The sequence below is a fragment of the Palaemon carinicauda genome, chromosome 12 (genome assembly GCF_036898095.1).
Source record: "Palaemon carinicauda isolate YSFRI2023 chromosome 12, ASM3689809v2, whole genome shotgun sequence".
Classification (NCBI taxonomy): domain Eukaryota; kingdom Metazoa; phylum Arthropoda; class Malacostraca; order Decapoda; family Palaemonidae; genus Palaemon; species Palaemon carinicauda.
This window is the reverse complement of record NC_090736.1, coordinates 6,243,638-6,268,226: the sequence shown is the minus strand read 5'-3', so window position 1 is coordinate 6,268,226 and position 24,589 is coordinate 6,243,638. Positions and strand designations below refer to the sequence as shown.

At 42.9% G+C, this 24,589-nt stretch overlaps 3 protein-coding genes across 5 annotated transcripts in view; 2 read left to right on the top strand and 1 right to left on the bottom strand.

The window, feature by feature from the left end:
* Positions 1-5,474, top strand: part of LOC137650498 (MKRN2 opposite strand protein) — a 9,035-nt gene extending 3,561 nt beyond the window's left edge. For all 3 annotated transcript variants that reach the window (XM_068383725.1, XM_068383726.1, XM_068383727.1), the window contains exons 4-5: positions 3,374-3,601; positions 5,075-5,474. In XM_068383725.1, coding sequence (XP_068239826.1) covers positions 3,374-3,601; positions 5,075-5,279 — 433 coding nt within the window. In that variant the 3' untranslated portion in view covers positions 5,280-5,474. The remainder of the gene's footprint in view (positions 1-3,373; positions 3,602-5,074) is intronic.
* The window catches only part of LOC137651188 (acetyl-coenzyme A synthetase 2-like, mitochondrial), a 119,801-nt gene extending 108,879 nt beyond the window's left edge, over positions 1-10,922 (bottom strand). The window contains exon 1 of the mRNA XM_068384340.1: positions 10,899-10,922. The gene's annotated coding sequence lies outside the window, so the exon portion shown is untranslated. The remainder of the gene's footprint in view (positions 1-10,898) is intronic.
* Positions 10,923-11,182: 260 nt separating this feature from the next.
* PpV (Protein phosphatase V) overlaps positions 11,183-24,589 on the top strand; it is a 43,569-nt gene continuing 30,162 nt past the window's right edge. The window contains exon 1 of the mRNA XM_068384341.1: positions 11,183-11,309. Coding sequence (XP_068240442.1) covers positions 11,241-11,309 — 69 coding nt within the window. The 5' untranslated portion in view covers positions 11,183-11,240. The remainder of the gene's footprint in view (positions 11,310-24,589) is intronic.

Genomic DNA, 24,589 nt, shown 5'->3' with positions numbered 1-24,589 from the left:
GAGAGTTACAGGGCCCTTTGACTGGGCAGACAGTACTACATTGGATCCTTCTCTTTGGTTACGGTTTATTTTCCCTTTGCCTACACACACCGAATAGTCTGGCCTATTCTTTGCTCATTCTCCTCTGTCCTCATATATTTGACAACACTGAGATTACCAAACAATTCTTCATCACCCAAGGGTTTAACTACTGCACTGTAGGCTAAATGTCCAGTGGCTACTTTCCTCTTGGTAAGGATAGAGGAGACTCTTTAACTATGGTAAGCAACTCTTCTAGGAGAAGGACACTCCAAAATCAAACCATTGTTCTCTACTCTTGGGTAGTGCCCCAACCTCTGTACCACGGTCTTCCATGTCTTGGATTAGAGTTTTCTTGCTTGAGGGTACACTACGGCACACTATTCTATCTTATTTCTCTTCCTCTAGTTTTGTTTAAGTTTTTTGTAGTTTATATAAGAGATATTTATTTTAATGTTATTACTGTTCTTAAAATATTTTAATTGTCCTTGTTTTCTTTCCTCGGTGGGCTATTTTCCCTGTTGGATCCCCTAGGCTTATAGCATTCTGCTTTCCCAACTAGGATTGTAGCTTAGCAATTAATAATAATAATGATAATAATGAGCTACGACTGTTCATGAATCTACCAAGGTGAACATGACGAGAAGGCTTAAACAGAAGCAAAAGGAGACTGTGCAGTTTCTAACCGAGAATTAACCTATAAAATCTAGCGGGAGGCTCAAGTTGCTAAAGGTGGAATGAATGACTCAACTAGACTTGATTCTCCTTTACAAATGTCAAGGACTCGGTGATCTTTATAAGAGCCGTTACAAAGGTGTGTCCTAATAATAGTAGTGAAGATTCGCCCCTGAATTGGAGATCCTGGTTAAAAATCCTAGCAGGGATCTGGCTGCATTTATAGGTAGGGCAATGCATATAAAAGAAGAATATAAGAAGTCCAAACTGACCACAATAGATTGCCAAAACTGATGATAGCAAGGTGTTATCCTATCTAATTTTAAGGTAGAAGGGAATAAAAGTAAAGATTGAGAATCTCATTATGATATTAATTTATTTAAGGCACAGGTGATATAAACTTAATAACAATAATAAGAATAAGCTTAGAAGCTTTGCACCTATCTATAAAGAGATAGAGTGGCCGCAAACTTATTTTGCGGAGTGAGCAATAAGGAACCCGGAACCAGGAATCCGAATTGCTCACTTCGCAAAATAAGTTTGCGGCCATTCATTTCTAGTCTTTGGAAGTGCCATAGCCTCTGTACCATAGTCTTCCACAGTCTTGCGTTAGAGTTTTCTTGTTTGAGGGGACACTCGGACACACTATTCTAATTTATTTCTCTTCCTCTGGATTTGTTAAAGTTTTTATAGTTTAAATGGGAAATATTTATTTCATAGCCGTTACTGTTTTTAAAATATTTTATTTTTCCTTGTTTCCTATCCTCACTGGGCTATTTTTCTTCTGTTGGAGCTCCTGGGCTTACAGCATGCTGATTCTCCAACTAGGGTTTTAGCTTAGCTAATAATAATAATAATAATAATAATAATAATAATAATAATAATATAACTCATTGTAGCACTGATTGGCCTCAGATACAGTCAAGTACTTGATCCAAAGATCTCATAAATCTGTAGTAAAGAGCGACTAACCTATTGAACAGGAAGTGGTGAAAGCATTCGTGTATTGCCCCATGCTCAGCAAAGCTGTACTAGTCAGGGACATCCATACTAGGTTGGTTAGCTGTGAGCGATCTGACAAAAATCTCCCACCATCACCAATCCGCAGTTAGCCAGAGTAATGATAAGAACAGGTCAAACCCTGGACATGAATAAGGACATGTCCGAGGCCTTTGTCCTGCAGTGCCTGTTTGTTGTTGTTGAATAGCAAATACCAGTATTAGACTTCTCATGCTTGAGGGTACATTCGGACACACTGTTCTATCTAATTTCTCTTCCTCTTGTTTTATTAAATTTGTTATAGTTTATATAAGAAATATCTAATTTAATGTTGTTACTGTTCTTAAAAGATTTTATTTTTCTTTGTTTCCTCTCCTCACTGGGGTATTTTCCCTGTTGGAGCCCGTGGGCTTATAGCATCCTGCTTTTCCAACTAGGGTTTTAGCTTAGCTAATAATAATAATAATAATAATAATAATAATAATAATAATAATAATCCGTAAGATTTCCTTTACTTTTTAGGAATATCCTGAGTTGAAAGTTCTTACCAATTCCGAATTAATCTACTCGTCAAATAAGTTGATTGTTTATCTGTTTGTCTCCGTTTCTCTTTTTTTCAATTTGATAAAACTAAAATAAAAAAAAAATGATTAGATAAGATATGGCAGATATCTGATGATAACGGGAACAGAAACTACAGTACTAGCACACGACTGAGGAAGAACCCACTGAGTCTCTCAGTGGGCCCTGGACTGAGGTACTTGACTATGAGTGTTTGTTCATTCGCTTATCTCTCTCTCTCTCTCTCTCTCTCTCTCTCTCTCTCTCTCTCTCTCTCTCTCTCTCTCTCTCTCTCTCTCTCTCTCTCTCTCAACTCCAGCACTCATCCCCACTTGCCTTGGGCAAGAGCCTGTGGCCTGCACAACGAACGAACACTCAGAAAAGCGGAAATTTACTAAATAAATATGTCAATACCAGATGCAGACTATGTTGAGAACTCCAAATAATGTACTGGGAAAAATGGTATAGTAAAACATTATGAATGGAAATTTTGTAAAAGTACGAATATTATTATTATCATTACTTGCTAAGCTCCAACCCTAGTTGGAAAAGCAGGATACTAAAAGCCCAGGGGCTCCAACGGGGAAAGTAGCCCAGTGAGGAAAGGAAACACGGAAAAATAAAATATCTTAAGAATAGTAACAACATTAAGATGAATATTTCCTATATAAACTATAAAAAGTTTAACAAAACAAGAAGAGAAATAAGATAGAATAGTGTGCCCGAGTGTACACTCATGCAAGAGAACTCTAACCCAAGACAGTGGAAGGCCATGGTACAGAGGTTATGGCACTACCTGATATAATTAACTCATCTCCCCGTTGTTTACTTTAGATTAAACTAGCCTCGTACCAGCACAGACATTTGCACAATTAGTGACCTAAAAATCAACTATTCGAGTGAATAAACTCCAACCAGAGGTGCATTTTGGAAACATCCTTTTTTATCTAAATCAAAACTTTTGACCATGCATTTATTGAAAATATTTGTTAAAAGTATCTTTTCAAATTACCTGAAGAAATTGGATGTATTTCATCTAACGTAGAATCTTTGCATTTATTGATTATCTGTTTTAATACCAATCACACCCGCTCATCTTTCCCTCTCTCTCTTTTTAAAGCGAATACAAGAGCACTCATGACCTCCACATAGGGGTGACAGACAGCGAGGGCCGAGTGTTTGAGTACGAGCAGGAAGGCCTTCACTCAGACTACACGTCGTCCTGGAGTCAGTGTCTAGCGATTCCAATCATCAGTGACTCCTCCAACCGCCTGGACCCTGTGTGGCAAGAGTACTGGGACTTCACGCTGAACACGCTGGCCAAAGATCCTGCCTGGTGTGAAGACAGGTTAGTCGTTCTCTGGTCTGGCTATACTCAACGCAGCGAGAAAGAGTCGATAGGGGAAGTCATGTGATTTTAAAGGGATTCCCCCCACTTGTGCCATATCTCCTGTCTCCAATCCCACTCCACCTCCTTCTCCTGTGCCTCTCTCTTTCTCTCAATATAGATTTGTCCGTTTTCTAGTTTGTATAAGAAATTATTCTAACTTTTATTCCACACCACCATTAATGTAAACTTCAAGGCGTGTTTTCTGTGTAAAAGTTCCCCCAATCATAAACTTATCATGTGAGCTGGAGCCTTCTCGCACTCGTATGCCAGACGTGCCACTACTCACTCTGTGACGCACACACAACTTCCTGATGGACCATTCCATACTAATTTATATCGAAACAGAGAGAGATAGAGAAAGAAAAAAAGTAAGAGATAGAAAATAAGGGTGGGGGCCTGAGGAGTGGGCCAGTGATATGTGGAAACATGGCATCAGTGGGGGAATCTGTTTCAAATCATATCCCATCCCTTCTCGGTCATTTTGCACTCCATTGAGTATAACTTGAAGATAGATTGTTTTCTCTAGAGCTGTGGCTCTGTAATTCTAATCAGAAATTCTCCCTAAAAACACTGTTCTCAGCGTTTTTTCAGTAAAATACAGGTGACCGTAATTTTACCTTAATTACTGTAGTTATTATCTTTTACTGGTTGGTGGCCGTAGTATCACTCCTTTATGGTAAATGCCTGGCAACATTTATTCCTGGATTTTTACCGTTTTTCTTTTTTTTACAGCAAATTTTTATTATTGTAGAGAATGTGCATTACATGTAAGGCCTTGAGTGTATAATGCTGGTGATTTTTACAGTTTGGTGTGAGGATTATATTGAACTCTCAGAATATCTGGTCTTAAGGTAAAGGGTGATTCTTAAACCCTCTAAAATTCTTAAATTTGTCGTTTTAAAAACTTACATATTGGCGTAAAGTAGTAATATTTTAGTCACTAACCTGTAAAAGATTGCAACAAAGTTTAATAAAATTACAGTCACCTGTAATTTACTGGAATACGGCTGAGAACAGTATATTTTTACGGAGAAATTCCGATTAAAATTAGTGGGGTTTTTTTCAACAGTGTGCTGTATAGTTAACCCCTTGAGCAAAAAAAAAAAGTGTTTGGTAATCTTAAGCGGGATTTACACGGTCAAACGGTTCGTCGAACCCGGTTGTCTAACCTGCTTGTCAAACGGTTCGAAGAGGTGGAATCAGTCACAAATGCATAAGGTTTGTGGACAATGAAGCCCCACCCACAAAAGTCAGGCGAGAACAGACATTCTTCAAACCGTTCGACAACCAAATACCCCATTCACACGTTCGAACATCACTTCGAACACTTGTCTGTCAAACCGCGTTCGACGGACTGTTCGACCGTGTAAACCTTGCTTTAGTGTCATTATTACAATCAAACCAATCAATAATCTATGTTAATCCCAACAGGTATGATGAGACATCCTTCAACTGCTATTCCTTCGTCGTCGAGTTCCTGCAGCGCCTCGCCCCTCCAGGGCTGGAGGTGAAGACACTGAGCAAGACTTCCCTCTGCAGTCAACTTCTGCTCCCGTACACCATACCTGCGGCCAAGTATATCTCGCTGTATCGTTCACTACTGAAGGAGAAAGTCGTCCCTATTCAGAACTCTTAGGTTCACGCACATATGCACGAGGGCTCCACAAGGCACTAGGAGAGTTGGAAGACCCAGACCTACATGGCTGAGGATTATGAAGCGCATAGTTGGAGAAGATGAATGGAGAAGTATTGAATTAAAAGCTCAAGATAGAGACGACTGGCGAAATGTAACCGAGGCCTTTTGCGTCAAAAGGCATAGGAGGAGATGATGATACACACACACACATACAGTATATATATATATATATATATATATATATATATATATATATATATATATATGTATATATATATATAGATGATACACACACACACACATATATATATATATATATATATATATATATATATATATATATATATATATATATTTCCTTTTTGGTCACACTCAGCTCTCCCCATTCCTCAGGGAGTGGGAGAGGAAGTAGTCATACCCTGTTGAAATGGGGGTTACCAGTGCGTGTGTGCATATCCATCTAAATAATTAGCCGTCATTTCTGACGGGTTGCGTATACTAGTGTATATTATATTATATATACATATATATATATATATATATATATATATATATATATATACACAGAGGTTCTGTTGGTTATATATTGCCTCTGTGTGCTGTAATAACTGCAACTATTCAGATATTTCTCTCTGAAAGGACGTGATTGAAGACATTTTATCTATGAGTAAAATTTAGATCTAAACTTTTCAGAAAACTTAGCATGGATATTTGTTAAAAGTCAGATATATTTTCATAAGGAAATCATTACAATAGTAATTATTTTTTTGACTAATGAATTCACATAGATGGGACTGGAAAAACGAGTGATGCTGTATTTTGTAATGTCTTTTTCAATAAAAAAAAAACATTACTTACCATTTAAATTAAAATAACTGACCTTTATAGTTTTTATTGTAAACTATACTGTATATACTAATTTACCTTTCAACACAGCTGTTCCCAACAATGAAATTTATGATAACCTAATCAAGATAACAACAACAATAATAATAATAGGGAAGTGGGGAATATGGGGAAAGGAAGAGTACCCCTGGATACAATCCAGGTAATAGCTCAAAGGCAGGTACTCGGGATGGGAAAGATTAAGGAAATAGGGAGAAAGAGAAGTACAGGCGAAGAATAAAAGAGAGGGGCAGACCCTCTTGCGATATTAGGAAATTGGAAAATATTCGTATTAATCATATATCTTGTGATACTGCTACAATTCTTTCAAATCAATTTTGGATAGAGGAAACAAATTTACAGTATGTTAAGCAAATGAATTGATGCATTATACTTTACAATCTATTAAAAATATATTATGTGTTATAATTATGTCATTTATAAATTGCACAGAATGAAAATGCTTTATGATTAGAGATAATAAAGTTTTTAGGAATACAATATTTTTTCCTTCCCCATTGTAACCCTCTTTAGGTCCAATATTGTAACCTCCCCTGTAACATTTTTTTTTTAAATTATTATTATTATTATTATCATTATTATTATTATTATCATTATTACTTACTAAGTTACAACCCTAGTTGGAAAAGCAGAATGCTATAAGACCAGGAGCTCCAACAGGGAAAATAGCCCAGCAAGGAAAGGAAACAAGAAAAAAATACTTTAAGAATAGTAACATTAAAATAGATACCTCCTACATAAACTATAAAAACTTTAAAAAACAAGAGGAGGGGAAATAAGATAGAAAAGTGTGCCCGAGTGTACCCTCAAGCAAGAGAACGCTAACCCAAGACAGTGGAAGACCATGATATAGAGGCTATGGCACTACCAAAGACTAGAAAACAATAGTTTGACTTTGGAGTGTCCATCCCCTAAAAGAGCTGCTTACCATAGCTAGTCTCTTCTACCCTTACCGAGAGGAAAGTAGCCTCTTACTACATTATTCCTTTGAACACTGAGAGACAAATTATAGTCAAGTGTTATGCCTAGGTCACAAACTAACAGATATTTGGGCCAGGTTGTTATTAACATTTATTTGGATGTCACCCATGTTTCTTAAGTTGTTTTTCTTTCCTAAGATACAAAATAAGATTGGGTTTCATGCACTTCCCTGGAGTACCCATCTGCCTGATGGTCCATATAAGTGAGAGTTTTCAGTTCGCACACAGTAGTTTCTATCAAGCAAGTAATCTTTTAGATGCTCACATACTAATAGATTTTAAATCGTTTATTAGCAGATATAAAATATAAGAACTTCAAAAAAAAAAAAAAAAAAAAAAAAAAAAACAAGAGGAAGAGCAACAAGAGAGAACAGCTTGTCAGAGTGTACCCCCAACCAAGAGAACTCTAATCCAAGACAGTGGAAGTCCATGGTATAGAGGCTATGGCACTACCCAAGACTAGAGAACAATGGTTTGATTCTGGAGTGTCCTTCTCCTAGAAGAGTTGCTTACCATAGCTAAAGAGTCTCTTCTAACCTTGTCAAGAGGAAAGTAGCCAATGAACAATTACAGTGCAGTACTTAACCCCTTAGGTGAAGAAGAATTGTTTGGTAATCTCAGTTTTGTCAGGTGTATGAGGACAGAGGAGAATCTGTAAAGAATAGGCCAGACTATTCGGTGTCTGTGTAAGCAAAGGGAAAGAACCGTAACCAGAGAGAAGGATCCAATGTAGTACTGTCTGGCCAGTCAAAGGACCCCATAACTGTCAAGCGGTAGTATCTCAACGGGTGGCTGGTGCCCTGGCCAACCTACTACCTACTGCATCTACAACGTTTGCAACGCTTCCAGAAGGCTAAAATGCACAACTGTATCAAAAGCAACACTAAGATCGAGTAATATCAATATACTACATTTGCTCTCATCTCTCATTTCTAGCAGACCATTTACGACAGCAAATAGCTGTCTCCGTAAAATATAATTGTCTCTAAGGTGACTTGTTGCCTTGTTTTGATTCTTTCTAAAGGACTAACTAGTTGTTCAAGAATCACGTATTCTAATTTGTGAAATAGGTATAGATTTGAAATTGGTATGTGTGAAAATAAGTTCTGATAATCTAGAGCACTTTTCAGAACCGTTGTAACCATACTCATTAATCAACCCATATTTTCGAGAATTGATTACTGCAACTCACTGTTCTATGGCTTACCAAATTATCAGCTGAAGAAAATTCAGAGAGTACAAAACAGAGCCGCTAGATTAATAAAAGGACTACACAATAGGGAAAGAGTTACTCCTGCATTAATTAAATTACACTGGCTGCCGGTAAAGGCGAGAATTGAATACAAGCTACTCTTACTAACGTTTAAGATACTGAACCAAAATATCTAAAAGAATGCCTGAACAAACTAGAACTAGAAACAAATGTTAACACAAGACACATGAGTGACAAACATAGGCTATCTGAACCAAGAACAAATAGTAAATTTGGTGAAAGGGCTTTTAGCTACTGTGCGCCTAGACATTAAAATAAACTGCCAACTGAAATGAAGGACCTAAAGGGAGCAATTGAATTTAAGAAGAAACTAAAGACATTACTTTTCACAATATCATATGATTTGGAAGATGCTACAATCAAAGAATTGTATAAGTTATAATGAAAATGTTTCGTTAGATGATTGATATGGACCCGCCCGAGAAGTAGTTCACTCGACTTCAGTGAAGGGTTGGATTTAAACCCAAAACAAGTAAACAAGTATATAGTCCAGGAGACAGTGAGGTGAACCTTGCAGTAGGGTATATAGAACTTTTTTTTTTTGTTTTTTTGCTGTTTCTAATCTACCTGGATTAGAGACTGATGGATGCCACTCTGGCACCCTTGGACATTATTTGTTATTTACAGAAATTAAAAATGGTGACTGGACTATATTTATCACTATGGTACTATTTAAGGTTTAAAGGCAAAGGCAAGACACAGTGACATTGCCCTATCAAGCAGGCTAATGTTTTAGAGACTGACTACATAGTCCCTCTCTAACACAAGCTTGGACCAAGGAGGGCCACACAATGGCTGCTGATGACTCATCAGATAAACCTACAGGCTCCCGCAAACACCCAATCTTTAACTCACAAGGATGGTGAGATTGCACCACCAAAGGAACAAACGAGTTAGAGCAGGACTCGAACCACAGCCTGGCGATCACCAGTCAGGGAAGTTACCGACCGCATCAGCCACCGCCTGATCAAAAGGATACCTGCTTTATATACTATGTACAAGCTGTCATTACTATCATAACAACGCCTGTGAATTTTATTTAACATCATAAACATTCATCATGACAATACAAGGACACAGTATCTGAAAAAAATGCTACCAAAAAGGTATGAAAATAACATATGACAGCAGACCAAATGTATGATGCCAGCATAGTAGACCTACTCACACATTCTTATTATGATGGTATCATCATGAGTCTTTTTATTGTTTATATATGACATATCTGTTTTTGACGTTGTTTATAGTTTATATAGGACATATCTGTTTTGATGCTGCTACTGTTTTTAGAATGATATATAGGTAATTTCTTCTCATCATTTATTTATTTCCTTTCCTCATAGAGCTATTTTTCCATGTTGGGGGTTGGGCTTATAGCATCTTGCTTTTCCAACTAGGGTTGTAGCTTGGCTAGTAATAATAATAATAATAATAATAATAATAATAATAATAATAATAATAATAATAATAATCAGTAACACACTCCCCACACGATCGAACCATCGACACCCAATTCTGTTTGTTTGTGAGAAACTTTACACAAAAACTTCGGAATCGATGTTCACCAAACTTGGTAGTCATATTGTGTATATCACTGTGATGAATCTGTAAGATTTTGAATAAAGTACATCAAAGTACAAGTACGTAGAAGTACTTTGAAAATTAACGCAATATTAGGTTTTTGTTTGTGGACAACATTACGCCAAAACTATTGAATCAATTTCAACGAAACTTGGTGGACATGTGGGGCATGACCCAAGGACAAATCCATTAGATATCGAAGAAAATATATCTAAGTACAAGTACACAATGGAATTGAGAGCAAAATAAGACTGCTAGTTTTTTTTAAACAACTTTACGCAAAAACTACTGAACCGATTTTTTCAAAACAAAGTGGACATGTGGGGCTTGACCCAAGGACAAATCCATTAGATTTTGAAGAAAATACATCGAAATACAAGTATGCAGTGGAGTTAAGAGCAAAATAAGACTGATTGGAGTCGCACAGGAAGGCTACCTACTGCGTACTTGTAATTTGATGTACTTTATTCAAAATGCTACAGATTCATCCTTGGGTCATGCCCAACATGAATACTAAGTTTGGCCAAAATCGGTACTGTAGTTTTTTTTTTTTTTTTTGTAAAGTTGCTCTCAAACGAACAAACGAACACGGGTGAATACATAACCCTCGCAAATTCTTTGATTTTGGCGAATTCAATAAGAATAAATGAGCCAAGCCTTGAGAAGAAAATTTATTTTTACCACATTAGTTAAAATCATACACTTTTTACGTTAAGTGCTAATATCTTATGTTCTGTATGGATTTTTTTGCAAACGGCTCATTCCCATAAGTACGTTTCCCAAGCAGGTCGCGAGTGGTTTCAGTTAAAACAATAATATTCTCAAACAAATATGTCTCCAAGCGATATAAAATGTATCTGTCAGTTCATATTCACATACCAAGACGGTTTCCTAGTTCTGACGTCCAGTTCCGGATCGAGAAACAACAGGACGTTCTCGACACCCCCAACAGTTACGGTTGAGAAACATGACTTAGCAGTTTGTTAGAATCACTACCACTGACATCGGCAGCAGCCTAAAAATAGTTTAGCAACAACGATCCTAACATATGTTTTAAGAAAATTTGCAAAAAGGAAGATTTATAATGAAAATAAAGGATAATAATTCACTTATAATATTTAATCACTATTATTTCATTATAATAATGCTATATTTGGTAAAGAATTTTTAAAGTGAAATAAAGTATACGAAAGGCCGTAGCCCCTTCACCTATAAACAAAAATGGCGGACGTTGACAAGTGGATAGAAATTGCAAAAGAGTGCAAATATTTGCCCGAAAGTGACCTTAAGGTATAGCCAATGAGTAATTAGTAACGCGTGAAGTGCTAAGCATTACTTATGTGTCTGTGCTCTTGTTGATTTTGATCTAAGAATGTTAACATAAAGACGTATGAAGGCTGTCACTCTAGGTTGGGCCAACGGTTACGTCAAGAAGTATTTTTCTTCTCTTTTACGGCGTTTTCTTGCTTATTTTTGGCCCTGATGCTACTGAAGGTTGAATGATTGTAATCAATAGATATATGTTGTAGCTGTAGATATGTGCGAAGTAGTTGACTCGAGTTACTTTAGGGTACAATGTTATTGATGGAAGTTTTACGCAGTTCCTTGAGGTACCTACGATAAATTGTCCGCCGATATAACTGGATTTAATCTAGGCCAGTTTAAGCCCTCTGGTTTCTACCTTACCGTGATAATAATAGTTAACTATCCTTATATGCCTTCTTACAAATTTATCTTGGTAAAGCCTACATTAGACTAAATTTGTTTTCTTCACACACCAAAGCTCGAGTTTTGGTAGTTTTTAACGGCTATGGTTGGAGAGAACCATTACGGTTTTTATAAATCCTTCCAATAACTGTACCAAGAAACAATTTATTAATCAAGGAAGACTAAATCCAATTTGGTAAACCAGACTTGTTGTCCCACCTGTACTGTAGTGAGGCAGGGGCAAACTATCTGATATCATGTGTAAAACTTTATCCATTCACCGTTTAGAAATACTTTGATGAATTACTGTACTATGGTGTAATTAAAAATTATGTCGTAGGACAATTTTCATAAGTTGTGGTTTGCAAAGGGGCGTATCCTTCCCCACTGATGACCCAGGACACTGCATCCTAGTTTGGGTCAGAAGGGGAGTTGGGTGGTTCAATAATCACTAATGACAGTCCACAGGTTAATGTTTACGGAGCTTTTGTATATCAGCGGCCAGTTTCCCCGCGTGCATAGAAAATGGACACCAACTAACCTAAAGTTCCCCACCTTTCCTACAAGCCGTGTTAGAGGGGTATGTATGATGACGGCTGACAAAGAATTATAGCTGTGTAAGGGGGGGTCGCAGGGGGCGTTAGCCCTCCGTTAGGTAAGTGGGTAAGGACATAGCTTTTAGGATAGGTTAGGGGGAAGTATTAGTGTAGTTGATGTCCATATTTTATGCACGCAGGAGGAACTGGCCACTGATGTACAAAGGCTCCCCGTGTTCTTACCTAACAGTGGGCTGACGACCCCTCCAAACCCCCTTACACTGCCATATACTTCAGTCGGCCACCATCATTCATACACCCCAACGTTTACCATTATGTGTTTTCGCTCTTACAAGGGAAAAATGGTGATTGCCAAATTAGTCTGTCAAATACTCTAAGCAAAGTTTAGGGTATTGGCTAATATTGTGAATACTTACCTTAATACATACTTAACATGTTACCATTTTAGAATTTCTTTTACTTTGAACTTTGACTATTCAAATCAACATAAAAATTCAACCAATCTTGACTGCTCACCAAGACGCCCATTAGACTTATGTGAGTCAATCAGTTGAGAGATTCTTGACTATTCTTCTCTACTCCGTACAATCCTGGCAGATTCCCAAAGCTTCATTAAAATGTGTGTTCCATCTTGCTAACATATTACTGATGTTTATCCTTCTACGTAGTTCTTGGTCTTCCCAGTCGTCTCTTGCCTTCCGGAACCTAATAAAATATTCCTTTTACATCATAATCTTCAGGCATTCTGCAGATGTGCCCAAACCATCTCAATTGGCTCTTTTCAATTTGAAGAATTATTGTCTCTTTTAGTTAAGCCGTAAATTATACATAAAACGTGCATCAACAGTTTTCACGTTAGATTTTAGCCTCTCAGTCAGGACTCGTGTCTCATCCGTTCTTGAGATATTTCTTTTTTGTAGTAGTGGGTACATAGCACTTACAGTTCTACTATATTTGTCAATTCTGCTGTTTATTATGAATCCATTGCAGAATTAATTACCATATGTTATTGCTCAAATTAATCATCAGAGGCTTCTGAACACTTATTTCCATTTGTGGTCCATCCAAATTTTATAAGATACACAGAGTAAGGAATTTGATAAGAAGCTGTAGATAAATAAAGCGAGATTGAAATGATGTGCAAGTGTAAGAATGACCTTAGAGTGTTATAATAGATTGTTGTTATAGCCTCGTTGATCCCGCAAGGATGTCTCAGGATGAGATCACTTCAGCGGAGTTAGGTCTTCATTTTTGACGAGTCTTCTGTTACGATCTCCCCTCAATGTCGTGATGGTCTCTAAGGGACTGCCTCGAGGTCAGGACAGATCTTTGCTCCCTTCCTTTAGATCTCATGTTGTGGTCCGATGCCTCAAAGCTGGGGGTCCATTTAGGTTTAGAGACCATTTTAGGTCTATGGTCCAAAGTAGAGAAGACTGCTTCTCTAAACTAGCAGCAATTGAAGGCTGTTAGGCTTGGCGTAAAGGCCTTCTAGGATCACCTGTTAAATTCGTTGGTGCTAGTTTTTGTAGACAATTATACGGCTAATTTTTACCTGAGGAAGTAGGTGGGCACCCGTTAAGAGTCCCTTAGTTGGGAAGAACGCGAGATTCTGCTCTGGGCGTATGAGACAAGATTTTATTCTAGGACGTCTCAATATATTGTCAAATGGTCTGTTTAGAGGGAATCAAGTCCAGGGTTCAGAGTGGACTCTTTGTTAGAAGGTATTCAACGACCTCGGTAGGAGATGGCCACTCCTCCGAAATTTCTTTGCCCTGTCTTTTTCTCTCCCCAGAGTGTGGGGACAGATGCCCTGTTGCAAGACTGAGAGAGTCTTCAGATATACAGATTTCCCTCTTTCTCTCTGATCAGGTCAGTTCTCAAAAAGGCGAGGGAAACCAGTCACCTGTCATTGACCCTCAACTCTCTCTTTTGGCATCAGAAGGACTGGTTTCCAGGCATTTTTGAGGTCTTAGTGGAGCCCCCTCTTCGGTTACCAGAGACAAAGTCAGGATTAAGTTCAGTATTTTCTCGCTTTATTTAATCATTGTTTGTTATCTCCTAGTCTTACAAAAAGGGAAATTCTTCTAGATCCTCTTTCCTTGACAATGTGGATAATCTTGGTAGATACGTTATCCTTATGGAATTTTCATACTAAAATCAATATTAGTAATAACTGCCTAGATAATTTAGCTAGTGCCATCCGTCCTTCCCCACTTCTGGTATTATTCAACTGGAGACAGGTGGGCTCAGCTGTCGGTGTTACCAATCCCAGTACAGAATACCGTAGGATTTATATATCAGGGTTACCAAAGTTGGTAGAATTTTTGGGCGGGTTATTGAGATTCAGGGCTAGGTAAATTTTCCAGGTGAGTATTTTTAATTTCAATTTTAGTATGAAAATTCCATATTGATAGATGAATTCTCTATAAACATTATTTCATAGAGTACCGTAATACAATTTGTTTTATTTTAGGAATCTTTTGTGTATCTGCCCTTGTCCATTTAAATTCACTTTGTTCTGTAAATAGAATACAAACCACGCTGTTTATTAGGGGTATTACTTTCGGCGTAGCTGAAATGACCAGCCGTGAAAGTTTAGCGAAGGTTAGCTACCCACACCGCTCGTTAGCGGGGGCTAGGGTGGGGTAGTTTGCTACCGCTCCCACTCATACACCTGTGATTTAGCTCACTTTACTTTTGCCTCGGATGGTGAACGGACGATGCCGCTCTTCATCCTTTGCCTTATTTGGACTGTCATTAATCTGTTTTTTGCTTTTTAATTTTCTAGTGTGGGGTTGTGGGTTGACTTCTGCAAGCATGCGCACCTGCCCTGGGCTCACCGGCTGGCCCTGTGGAACTTTTATGTCAGCGGTGGAGACCGATCCCCACACCCTTTGTCCCACCTGCAGAGGTCAACAGTGTGACTGTGATGATAAGTGTAGTGAGTGCAGGGAGTGGTCTTCCTCCCAGTGGAGAGGTTTGGGCAACGGCGGAAGAAGTCTAAGCGGGATATTTCTCCTTCGAAGGGGGAAGAACCCAAGGCCTCTTCTTCCGTCTCCCGACCCTCCTCCAAATCTCCTTCCGAGAGACCGTCGAGAAGTAGCGTACGTAAACCTATTTAATATTGGCCAACCCCGGTCCTCGAGAGATGGTGTTGCTTCCCCTATCAAAGCGGCCCCACCTCTCCCCCCGGGTGAGGCCTTGTCACTAACTTCCTTGTTACAGGTTTGGTCGTCCTTGGGGCTCTCGGGTCCACCCTCCATTGATGCATTGCTGCAAATCTTCCGCAGGGGTGCTAGTGTGCAGCAGTCATCGTCGCTGTCGGAGGTAGATCCTCTGGGCCTTGTCGACGTTGTGGTGTCAGAGGTGTCGCCTGTGATCTCGTCCAACTCTTCTGCTCTTCCAGACTCTCCAGCTGTTGCTGCCGACTTAGTTTCTCCCGTTCCTGATCATCCTTCGAGTGAGAAACTAAGTCCGTCTGTCTCTCCTGCGAGTGTTTCATAGAGCCGCCTCTTCGGAAGACTGCTGTGGCGTACGGTCAGCTCACTGATCCAACGGCCCCTAGAGGGCGCCTTCTTCGTAAAGCTTGCCCTCCACTTCGCCTTAGAGGTCTCCCTTCATCATCGGTGAAAAGGCGCCTCTTCAGCTCTTCTGCTTTGTCGTCGCAGCCGTCACCTGCAGAGAAGCCTCCGCTGCAGTCATCTTTTGGCCCTCGACCTCCGACCGTGCTTGGACCTGATGCTAGTCCTCCGACTTCGGTCCTGTACCTCTCTGCAGATCGTTCGCTATCTCCATTGGTGGATGCTCGCCCTTCCAAAGGGCACATCCCGGTTCCTGATCAACCATCCAACAAACCTGCTGACCTTCCATCGCCGTTCTAGTTCCCGGTAAAGCCTCTTGATGCTCTACCGAAGTTCGCAACCTCCTGCAGCGCACCAGCAGCCCATCAGCACCAGCCTGCTCATCAGCGCTCTACAATGCTTCGGCACGCCCCTTCACCTGCTCGCCCTCATAGACGGCAGCTACAACATGTGCCTACACGCCAGCGCTCCTGCGCGCCAGCACTATCCCGCGTGCCAGCATTATCCCGCGCCCCAACACACTCCTGTGCACCAGCACTCGCCTGCGCGCCAGCACTCTCCTTCGCACCATCACTCTCCTGCGCGCATGCGCCATCATTCGCCTACGCACATGCGCCATCACTTGCCCACGCGTAGTCGCCAGATCTCGCCTGCACACTCGCCCACTCACCAGCACTCTCCCGCGCGCGCTCGCCATCTCTCTTCTATGCGCCAGCGCTCTGCTGCTCGCCATATCTCTCCCACACGCATGCACCAGGTCGCGCGCACCCGACACTCGCCCACGCGCGCCACCACTCCTCCGCGCACGCGCCAACGCTTGCCCGTGTGCCAGTAAAGGTACTGCACTCGGTCAGTCCCCTCCACGCAAACGCCTTTCAACACGTCCAGCGGGAAAAGGAGAACAGGCTTCTGCAGAGGGGTTCAGGATCTCCAAACTGCTTTCTTCTAAGGCGAACCTACCTTTAAAGGAAACTCCTCGCAGGGAACCTTCTGTCCCTTTCTCCTCAGGGGATCTGTCTGACAGTTTATCGGTCAGTCAGCAGCCACGGTTCAGTGCCTTAGTCAGAGCTGTAGCACAGGCCTTCAATCATGCCCTGTCTGGCCGATCATCGAAGCAGCCTATAGCTCCAGACTCTCGACACAGAATCATGGCTTCTTCCAACCCCCTTGAGAGGGAAAGAGGAGTCTCTGACGTGGTCATTTCCTTGAGGGTAAAACTAACTCCGGGCAGACCATCAAGTCTAGTCCCGCCTGTATCTTCTCTGGGATACTCACCCACCTCACCTTTGCCAAGGGAGTCACATGGGGAAAGGACCTCCTCCATTCATCCGTCAGAGGAAGCCTCCCCTCACGCAGAGAGTTCCCTATCAGAGATCAGGAAGGACACGACATCCAGGCCTTCGATGTTGGAGTCCTACCTCCTTCCTCGGAAGGAGCTCAAAGACTCCAAGACTTCGCCAAAGTCCTCCACGAGGACTACCAAGATGGAGACAGCCAGCCACTCGAAGGATGTCCGCAACCCACCCCGGGAAGAGCTCTCGGGGTTGGAAGATGGAGACTTCGCTGCAAGTCCGACGTCGGAAGGAGAATAAAAAGAGTCAGAACATGCATCCTGGCAGGTCCTGAGTCTTATAAGGGTTCTCAACGGGTTTACCGACCCAGAGATCCTCCCTCGGGAGGGCAAGGACACGGTCTTAGACCGTGTCTTTGGTACCCAGAAGCCCTCAAAGACCAGTGCAGCCCTGCCTTGGTCTCAAGGGTTGAACAGTGCCAGAGCTAAGATTGCCCTACAGCTCTCCGAGTATGCCTCCTCCCAACGTTCCTGCTCTACCAACAAGCTCCTCCCACCTCCTCGTGTCTAACAGAGGACGTACTTCGAGATCCTGGAGGAGCCTAGTCCAGCTCTTCCTCTCCACCATTCTTTGGAAGAGCTCACTAAAGGAGTCTCTCTAGACAGACTCTTCAGTCAGCAGGTCTCTTTCTCGGAAGCCGAGATCCTTAATCAGGAAAAGGTCACGAAGTATGCTATGCAGGCTACTTTGTGGCTTGATATCTGGTTAGGTACCTTGGGAATCCTGGTGCGAACTGAGGATTTCTCCAAGGAACGTATCAGGAAGGCAATGGAGACTTTCCTTCTCTTGGGCACTTGCACGATCGAGTTTCCCGCCAACCAAATTTCGAACTTGTGCGTGAATAACATCTTGAAACGTTGAGACGCAGTGTCTGAGAGATTCCACCAACGTCGAGATAGCTAGGCTCAGACATTCCTCTCTAGAGGGAGCCCACCTCTTTGAGCCTAAGGATGTTGAACATGGTGCTGAGAGAGGGAGGAAGTCCCATCAGGACTCCCTCCTCCATAGGGCTTTGACATCCAAGCCGTATAAACCACCAGCTCCTCAGCAGCCCCATCCAACCAAGACCATTACGACCAAATCAGCAGCGAAGACAATGGTGTCTAAGAATCCCTTTCCTTTCAAGGACAGGAAAGGCACTAAGTCCTCCAGGGGAGAGAAGAATCCTAGATGGAGCAGCTGAGGCCGCAAACGCTAGAATAGGCACTCTGCCTGCTTCACCAGTGGGGGGATGCCTACAAAGTTGCTTGGACAGGTGAAAGCAACTCGGGGCGAAACCCTGGACAATCTCCATGATTCGTCTAGGGTATCGCGTCCCGTTCATAACATCACTCCCTCTCCAGACCAGAAATCCAGTGTCGATAGAGTCCTTGAGATCAGCAAAGAGGCAGGCCCTTCGGGCAAAAGTCCAGACCCTGTGGAAGAAGGGCGCTCTCCAGGAGGTCCTCGACGGGTCCTCAGGCTTCTTCAGTCGACTTTCTTGTAAGAAAGGCGTCTGGAGGCTGGAGACCAGTCATCGACCTCTCAGTCCTGAACAAGTTTGTCAAGAAAACTCCGTTTAGCATGGAGACGGCAGACTAGCGGTAAGACCACAGGACTTCATGTGTACACTGGACCTAGAGGATGCGTACTTCCAGATCCCAGTCCATCCGTCATCAAGGAAGTACTTCTTAAGATTCAGCCTAGACAACAGGAAATACCAGTTCAAGGTGCTGTGCTTCGGTCTTTCCACAGCACCTCAAGTTTTCACCTGAGTGTTTGCCCTAGTGTCATCTTGGCCACACAGGATTGGCATCCGTCTCCTCCGCTATCTGGATGACTGGCCAATCCTAGCAGACTCAGTGTCAACCCTTCTTCAATACCGAGACAAACTTCTGAGACTTTGCCAAGATCTGGTGATCATGGTAAATCTCGAGAAGTCATCCCTGCTTCCTATACAGAGACTGGCATACCTAGGCATGATATTAGACACCAATCTCCACAAAGCCTTCCCATCAGACGACAAAATAACAAGGCTGAGGAAGGTCGCAAGACCCTTCCTCAGATGAAAAGAACTTCCAGCCCAAACGTGGTTACGTCTCCTCGGTCGCCTTTCATCACTGGCCCGTCTAGTTCCCAATGGTCGCCTCAGGATGAGATCCCTCCAGTGACAACGCAAGTCCCGGTGGCATCAGACTCTCGATTCCCCAGACATCCGGATCCCCATGGGAACAGCGTAACTGACTGACCTCGAGTGGTGGGTGGCAGACGAGAATCTACGAAAGGGAGTGGATCTTCTCGTCCTCCCCCCAGATTTGATGCTGTTCTCAGACGTTTCAAAAAAAAGGTGGGGGGCCCACGTGTTGCACCACACGACTTCAGGCCTCTGGTCAGAATCAGAAGAGTACCTCCACATGAATCTTCCAGAGATGAAGGCCGTCTTTATGGCCCTTCAACAGTTCCAACAGTTCCTGGCGGGCCACTCAGTGGTGGTGATGATCAACAACACCACAGTTGTGGCTTACATCAACAAACTAGGAGGTGCTTTTTCGCAGCACCTATCCCATCTATCGGTAGAGATACTGAGATGGGCTGAGATCCACTCGATACCACTATCGGCACACTTCATTCCCGGCAAAAGGTATGTGCTCGCCGACAACCTGAGCAGAGCATCTTAGATAGTGAGTACCGAATGGTCTTTGGATCATCTAGTAGCCAACAAAGTCCTGACTTTGTAGGGTTCTCTGACAATGGACCTCTTCGCAATGGCTCTGAACTTCAGGCTCCCACTGTACTGTTCCCCAGTCCCAGACCCCAAGGCTCTCTGGCAGGATGGTTTCCAATAACGGTGGGACAACATCAGCGTTTACGCCTGATGAGGAGAGTACTCAACAAGGCCAGAATATCGGTCAACCTTTCAATGACCCTCATAGCTCTGCTATGGCATCAAGCAGAATGGTTTCCGGACCTTCTGCAACTCCTAACCAAGCCTCCAAGAGAACTCCCTCCACGACACGATCTACTCAAACAACCCCATGCCAACATATTCCACAAAGCCGTAGCTTCGCTACGACTTCATGCCTGGAGACTATCCAGCATCTCCTATCAGAGAGAGGATTTTCGCAACAACTTGCAATCAGGATGTCTGGACACCTGCGAAAGTCATCAGCAGCAGTCTACCAGGCAAAGTGGAAAGTCTTCTGTGATTGGTGTCGTGGAAGGGGTATCTCTCCTCTCGATGCCACTATTCCAGCAAGAGCGGAGTTCTTCATATATTTGCATAAATAAATGCGCCTGTCAGTCTCGGCGGTATAAGGCTATCGCTCAGCCTTGAGCCTCGCCTTTAGACTGAAAGGAATGGACATTTCGTCATTGCTAGAACTTTCCTTACTTGTACGGAGTTATGAATCTAACTGTCCTCAGTCTGAAGTGAGACCTCCCCCTTGGAACGTGGTTCGAGTTCTCAGGTCTCTTAAGAGACCTCCCTATGAACTGTTACGCCAGGCAACAGATCGCCACCTAACTTGGAAGACGGTGTTCCTGCTAACTTTGGCTTCGGCCAAACGAATCAGTGAACTTCATGGTTTTTCATACGACATCGCCCATTCAAGGGGATGGGGAGAGGTAACGTTCAGCTTCGTCCCTGAGTTTATTGCTAAGACTCAGAACCTGGGAGTAGCGGATCCATGATTCGACCCCTTCCGGATTTCGAGTCTTTGTTCTGTAACAGATGACCCTGATCATCTCTTACTCTGCCCAGTGAGGAGTTTGAGGCTGTACCTTAAGAGAACAGCCGCAGCCCCTCCTCGTGTGCCTGCATTCTTCGTCAGTGCAGGAAGGACCAAGAGGAGGGTCACCAAGAACACAATATCAGCATGGATTCGCAAGGTCATAGACCATGCTGTGAATCCAGACCCTCCTCCTTCACGTCGCCCCAGAGCTCATGATGTCGGACGTAGCTACGTCCCTGGCATTCAAGAGAAACTTCTCAGTGATGCAGGTTCTTCAGGCTGGAGTGTGTAAACGTCAAACTACGTTCACATCCCACTGCCTGCAAGACGTGACCCGCAGGAGACTCGATAAGTTTTTTATCGGTCCTGTGGTGGCTGCACAACAGCTGGTTTAAGACCTCAAGCTCCTTATTGGACAAGTAGCAGAAGGTTGAGGGCATTGTTACCCGGTTTTAGTCTGCGTCAATGAATAGGTTTGACTGGCTCTTATTTTTTTCTTCATCCTCCCCTTTCTTGGGGAGAGCAGTATCCTGGGTTCTCTGCACAAGCTGACCTTAAACCACTGCAGGTAAACCATGCTCCCTTGTGTACCTAGTATTAAAACTAATACTGTTGTGTCCCCATACCCTACCGAGGTGGTATTGGGAAAGTCTTGGTTACAACAGTTTTTTCTTCTAAAAGACTGAATAACTTTACCTTGACGGTCACACTTCTATATATCTCAACACACAGCTTGCATAGGCCGCGAACCTTGCATGGCAAGGTTTTAGCGAGGTGCAGGTAAAGCCAAAAGCCAGATTAGCAGGGACGTTCACCCTTCCTATTGGGTGATTCACCCCTAATAAATAGCGTGGTTTGTATTCCAGTTACGGAACAAATGAAAAATTTGTAGATAATTTGTATTTTTCCTAACTATACAAACCTTAGCTATTTATACAAACTTGCCCGCCAGATCTATCCCCATTGAAGTCCTACCTCCAAGCAAACTGAGCTTAATCACAGGTGTGTGAGTGGCAGCGGTAGCAAGCTAAAATGACGAGCCATTAAAGTTTAGCGAGGGTTAAGTACCCAGACCGCTAGTTAAGGGGGTGCTAACTAGTGATGTGGGTACAGTACTTAACCTTCGCTAAACTTTAATGGCTCGTCATTTCAGCTACGCCGAAAGTAAAACCCCCTATTAAATAGCTAAGGTTTGTATAGTTAGGAAAAATACAAATTATCTACGAATTTGTCATGTTAAATGCTAATTGATTTTATTTCTTTATATTATGTATTTTTAAATATTTAACTTAGCCGGTGAATATATAATAGCTGACGTCTCCGGCGGCTCGACAGAAAAACACAAAAACTCGCGAGCGATCGCTATGAAGGTTGCGGGTGTGCCCACCAGCGCCAACTATCGGCCAGATACCGCATATACAGTACATGTAAACAGCTCCAGTTCTTCTCTGTCGGTCTGATCGACAAGTTGATTCCATTACTCGCTGTTAACCTGGAGTTTTTCAACAGTCTTGGTGAAGTACTTCTTTTTGGTTTGAGCTTTCGCAGTGCAGGTGTTTTATCTTCAACTTAAACTCTTGAACTCTTTTTTGGATAGATTTAATTGTTGATGACTTTGGATTGTTTTTTGGACTTTCTTTGACTTTTCAAAATGGCTGACCCTTCTCCAATTCCTAGATTTCGTAAATGTAATGCTAGGGATTGTAATAAGCGTCTTCCAAAGGCCTCTCTCGACCCACATACTGTGTGTTCTAATTGTCGGGGTAAAACCTGTCAATTAGGAGATCGGTGTGATGAGTGCGTGGGCCTTTCGGAATTCGATTGGCTTGAGTTTGACAAGTATTCTCGTAAGCTTGAGAGAGATAGGGTGAGGAGAAGTTCCTCTAGATCGTTAGAATTTTCCTCCTCCCATGCCCCTGAACCTAATCCTTCCCCAGTAGTAGTTGTGCCTGAACCCTCTACTAGCACTCAGGAACCATCAATGCGGGATATGTTACGTGCCATTCAAGCTTTGGGCGAGAGAGTTGAGTCGTTAGCTACGGACCGTAATCAACTCATGGCGGACGTAAAAGAGTTAAAGTGTCAGAGTGCCACATTAGAAAATCGTGGGGAGAAAGTGATTAGTGCGCAAAGTGTTATCAGTGTTGCGACTGAGGGTTCGTCTGTTCGTGCCTGTCGTTCGCCTAGTCAGAGACCTCTTGCAAGCTCCCAAGCCCCAGGGAGAAGTAATGTCGTAGGACTTATGGGTTCGAGAGGCTTTAACCAACGAACAGACGTTCCCTCTATGGTTTCAGGCGTGTCTCGTCAAGACCGCCCCTACCATAAGACGAGCGAGACGGTTTTCTCCTCGTCATCCGAAGGCTTATCGCGTAAGAAACCGTGGAGCAAGGTTTCGAGACCCTTAAAGCGAAAGTCAGTCCCTTCAGGACAGGTCCAGCGTCCTGGTTGTAGCCATTGGGACAGCTCTGACCCTGTGCAGTCATCAGAAGACTGCTCGCCGCCTAAACAGAAGCGTTACACAGGCTCCGAGAGTCTTAGTGTAGGCAATGTTTTGCAGTCACAGACGTTACCCTCGTCTCTTACCGCACCCATTCCCGTTGATCCTAAATGGGTTGTACTGCAAGACATGCAGAGTAAGCTTGCCTCTCTTATGGAGGACTATTCTGCTGAACAGGTTCACGATGATCCTCGCCGCTTAGCTGTTCGAGATCCTGGCCGTCAGCCGCCCAAACGAGCCTTTGCTCGTCCTGTTGACGTTGACGTTACAAAGTCACGTCAGTCACGTTTTGTAGAGCCTCACTCGATGCAGTCCCGTGTTGACTTTCAGCCGCATATGGACGTTCAGCCGCTGCCGAATGCTCTTGTTGACGTTCAGGACGTTCGCCAACCAGCGAAGTTGGCTTGTTTTGACGCTGAGCGTCAAGCACCGCAGTCAAGAGTTGTTTTGACTGCTCAGTCTAGGCAGTCAAGGCAGTCTCGAGTTGACGTCGAGCGTCCTCCCGCTCCTGTTGTTGTTGCTAGTCAGTCTGTTGAGCAGTTACATGACGTAGCGTCCTGGACTGCTACTGATGCTCCGGTGCGTGTGGACTCTGCTTGTCAAGCATTGCCACCAAGGCAGGTCTCTCCCTTGCTTGAGACTCATCAGTTGTCGGACGAAGCTCCTTCAGATGAGGACGTTGCTGATCCTCATCCTGATGATAATCCTTCAGATGTAGATGAACCTAAGGCGGTTCCTCCTTCGATGGATTTTAAGATGATCATGATGATTTTCAAGGATCTTTTTCCAGATCACTTTGTTGCTGTTGCTCCTCGGTCGCCTCCGTCTGAGTTTGCTCTAGGCTTAGCTGCTACCAAGCCAGCCTTTACTAAGCTAGTGCTTTCTCGCTCTTCTAAGAGGGCTTTACGTCTTCTAGGCGACTGGTTGGATACCAGGAGGAGTTTGGGGAAGACGGCCTTTGCCTTCCCTCCTTCTAAGCTTGCTTCTAGATCGAGCGTCTGGTATGACACGGGAGAAGTTCTCGGCTTGGGAGTCCCTGCCTCTGCCCAGGGTGACTTCTCAAGCCTCGTAGACTCTCCCCGTCGCCTGGCCATGAGACGCTCGAAGATTTGTTGGTCCTCCTCGGACCTTGACCATCTGCTTAAAGGCGTATTTAGGGCCTTTGA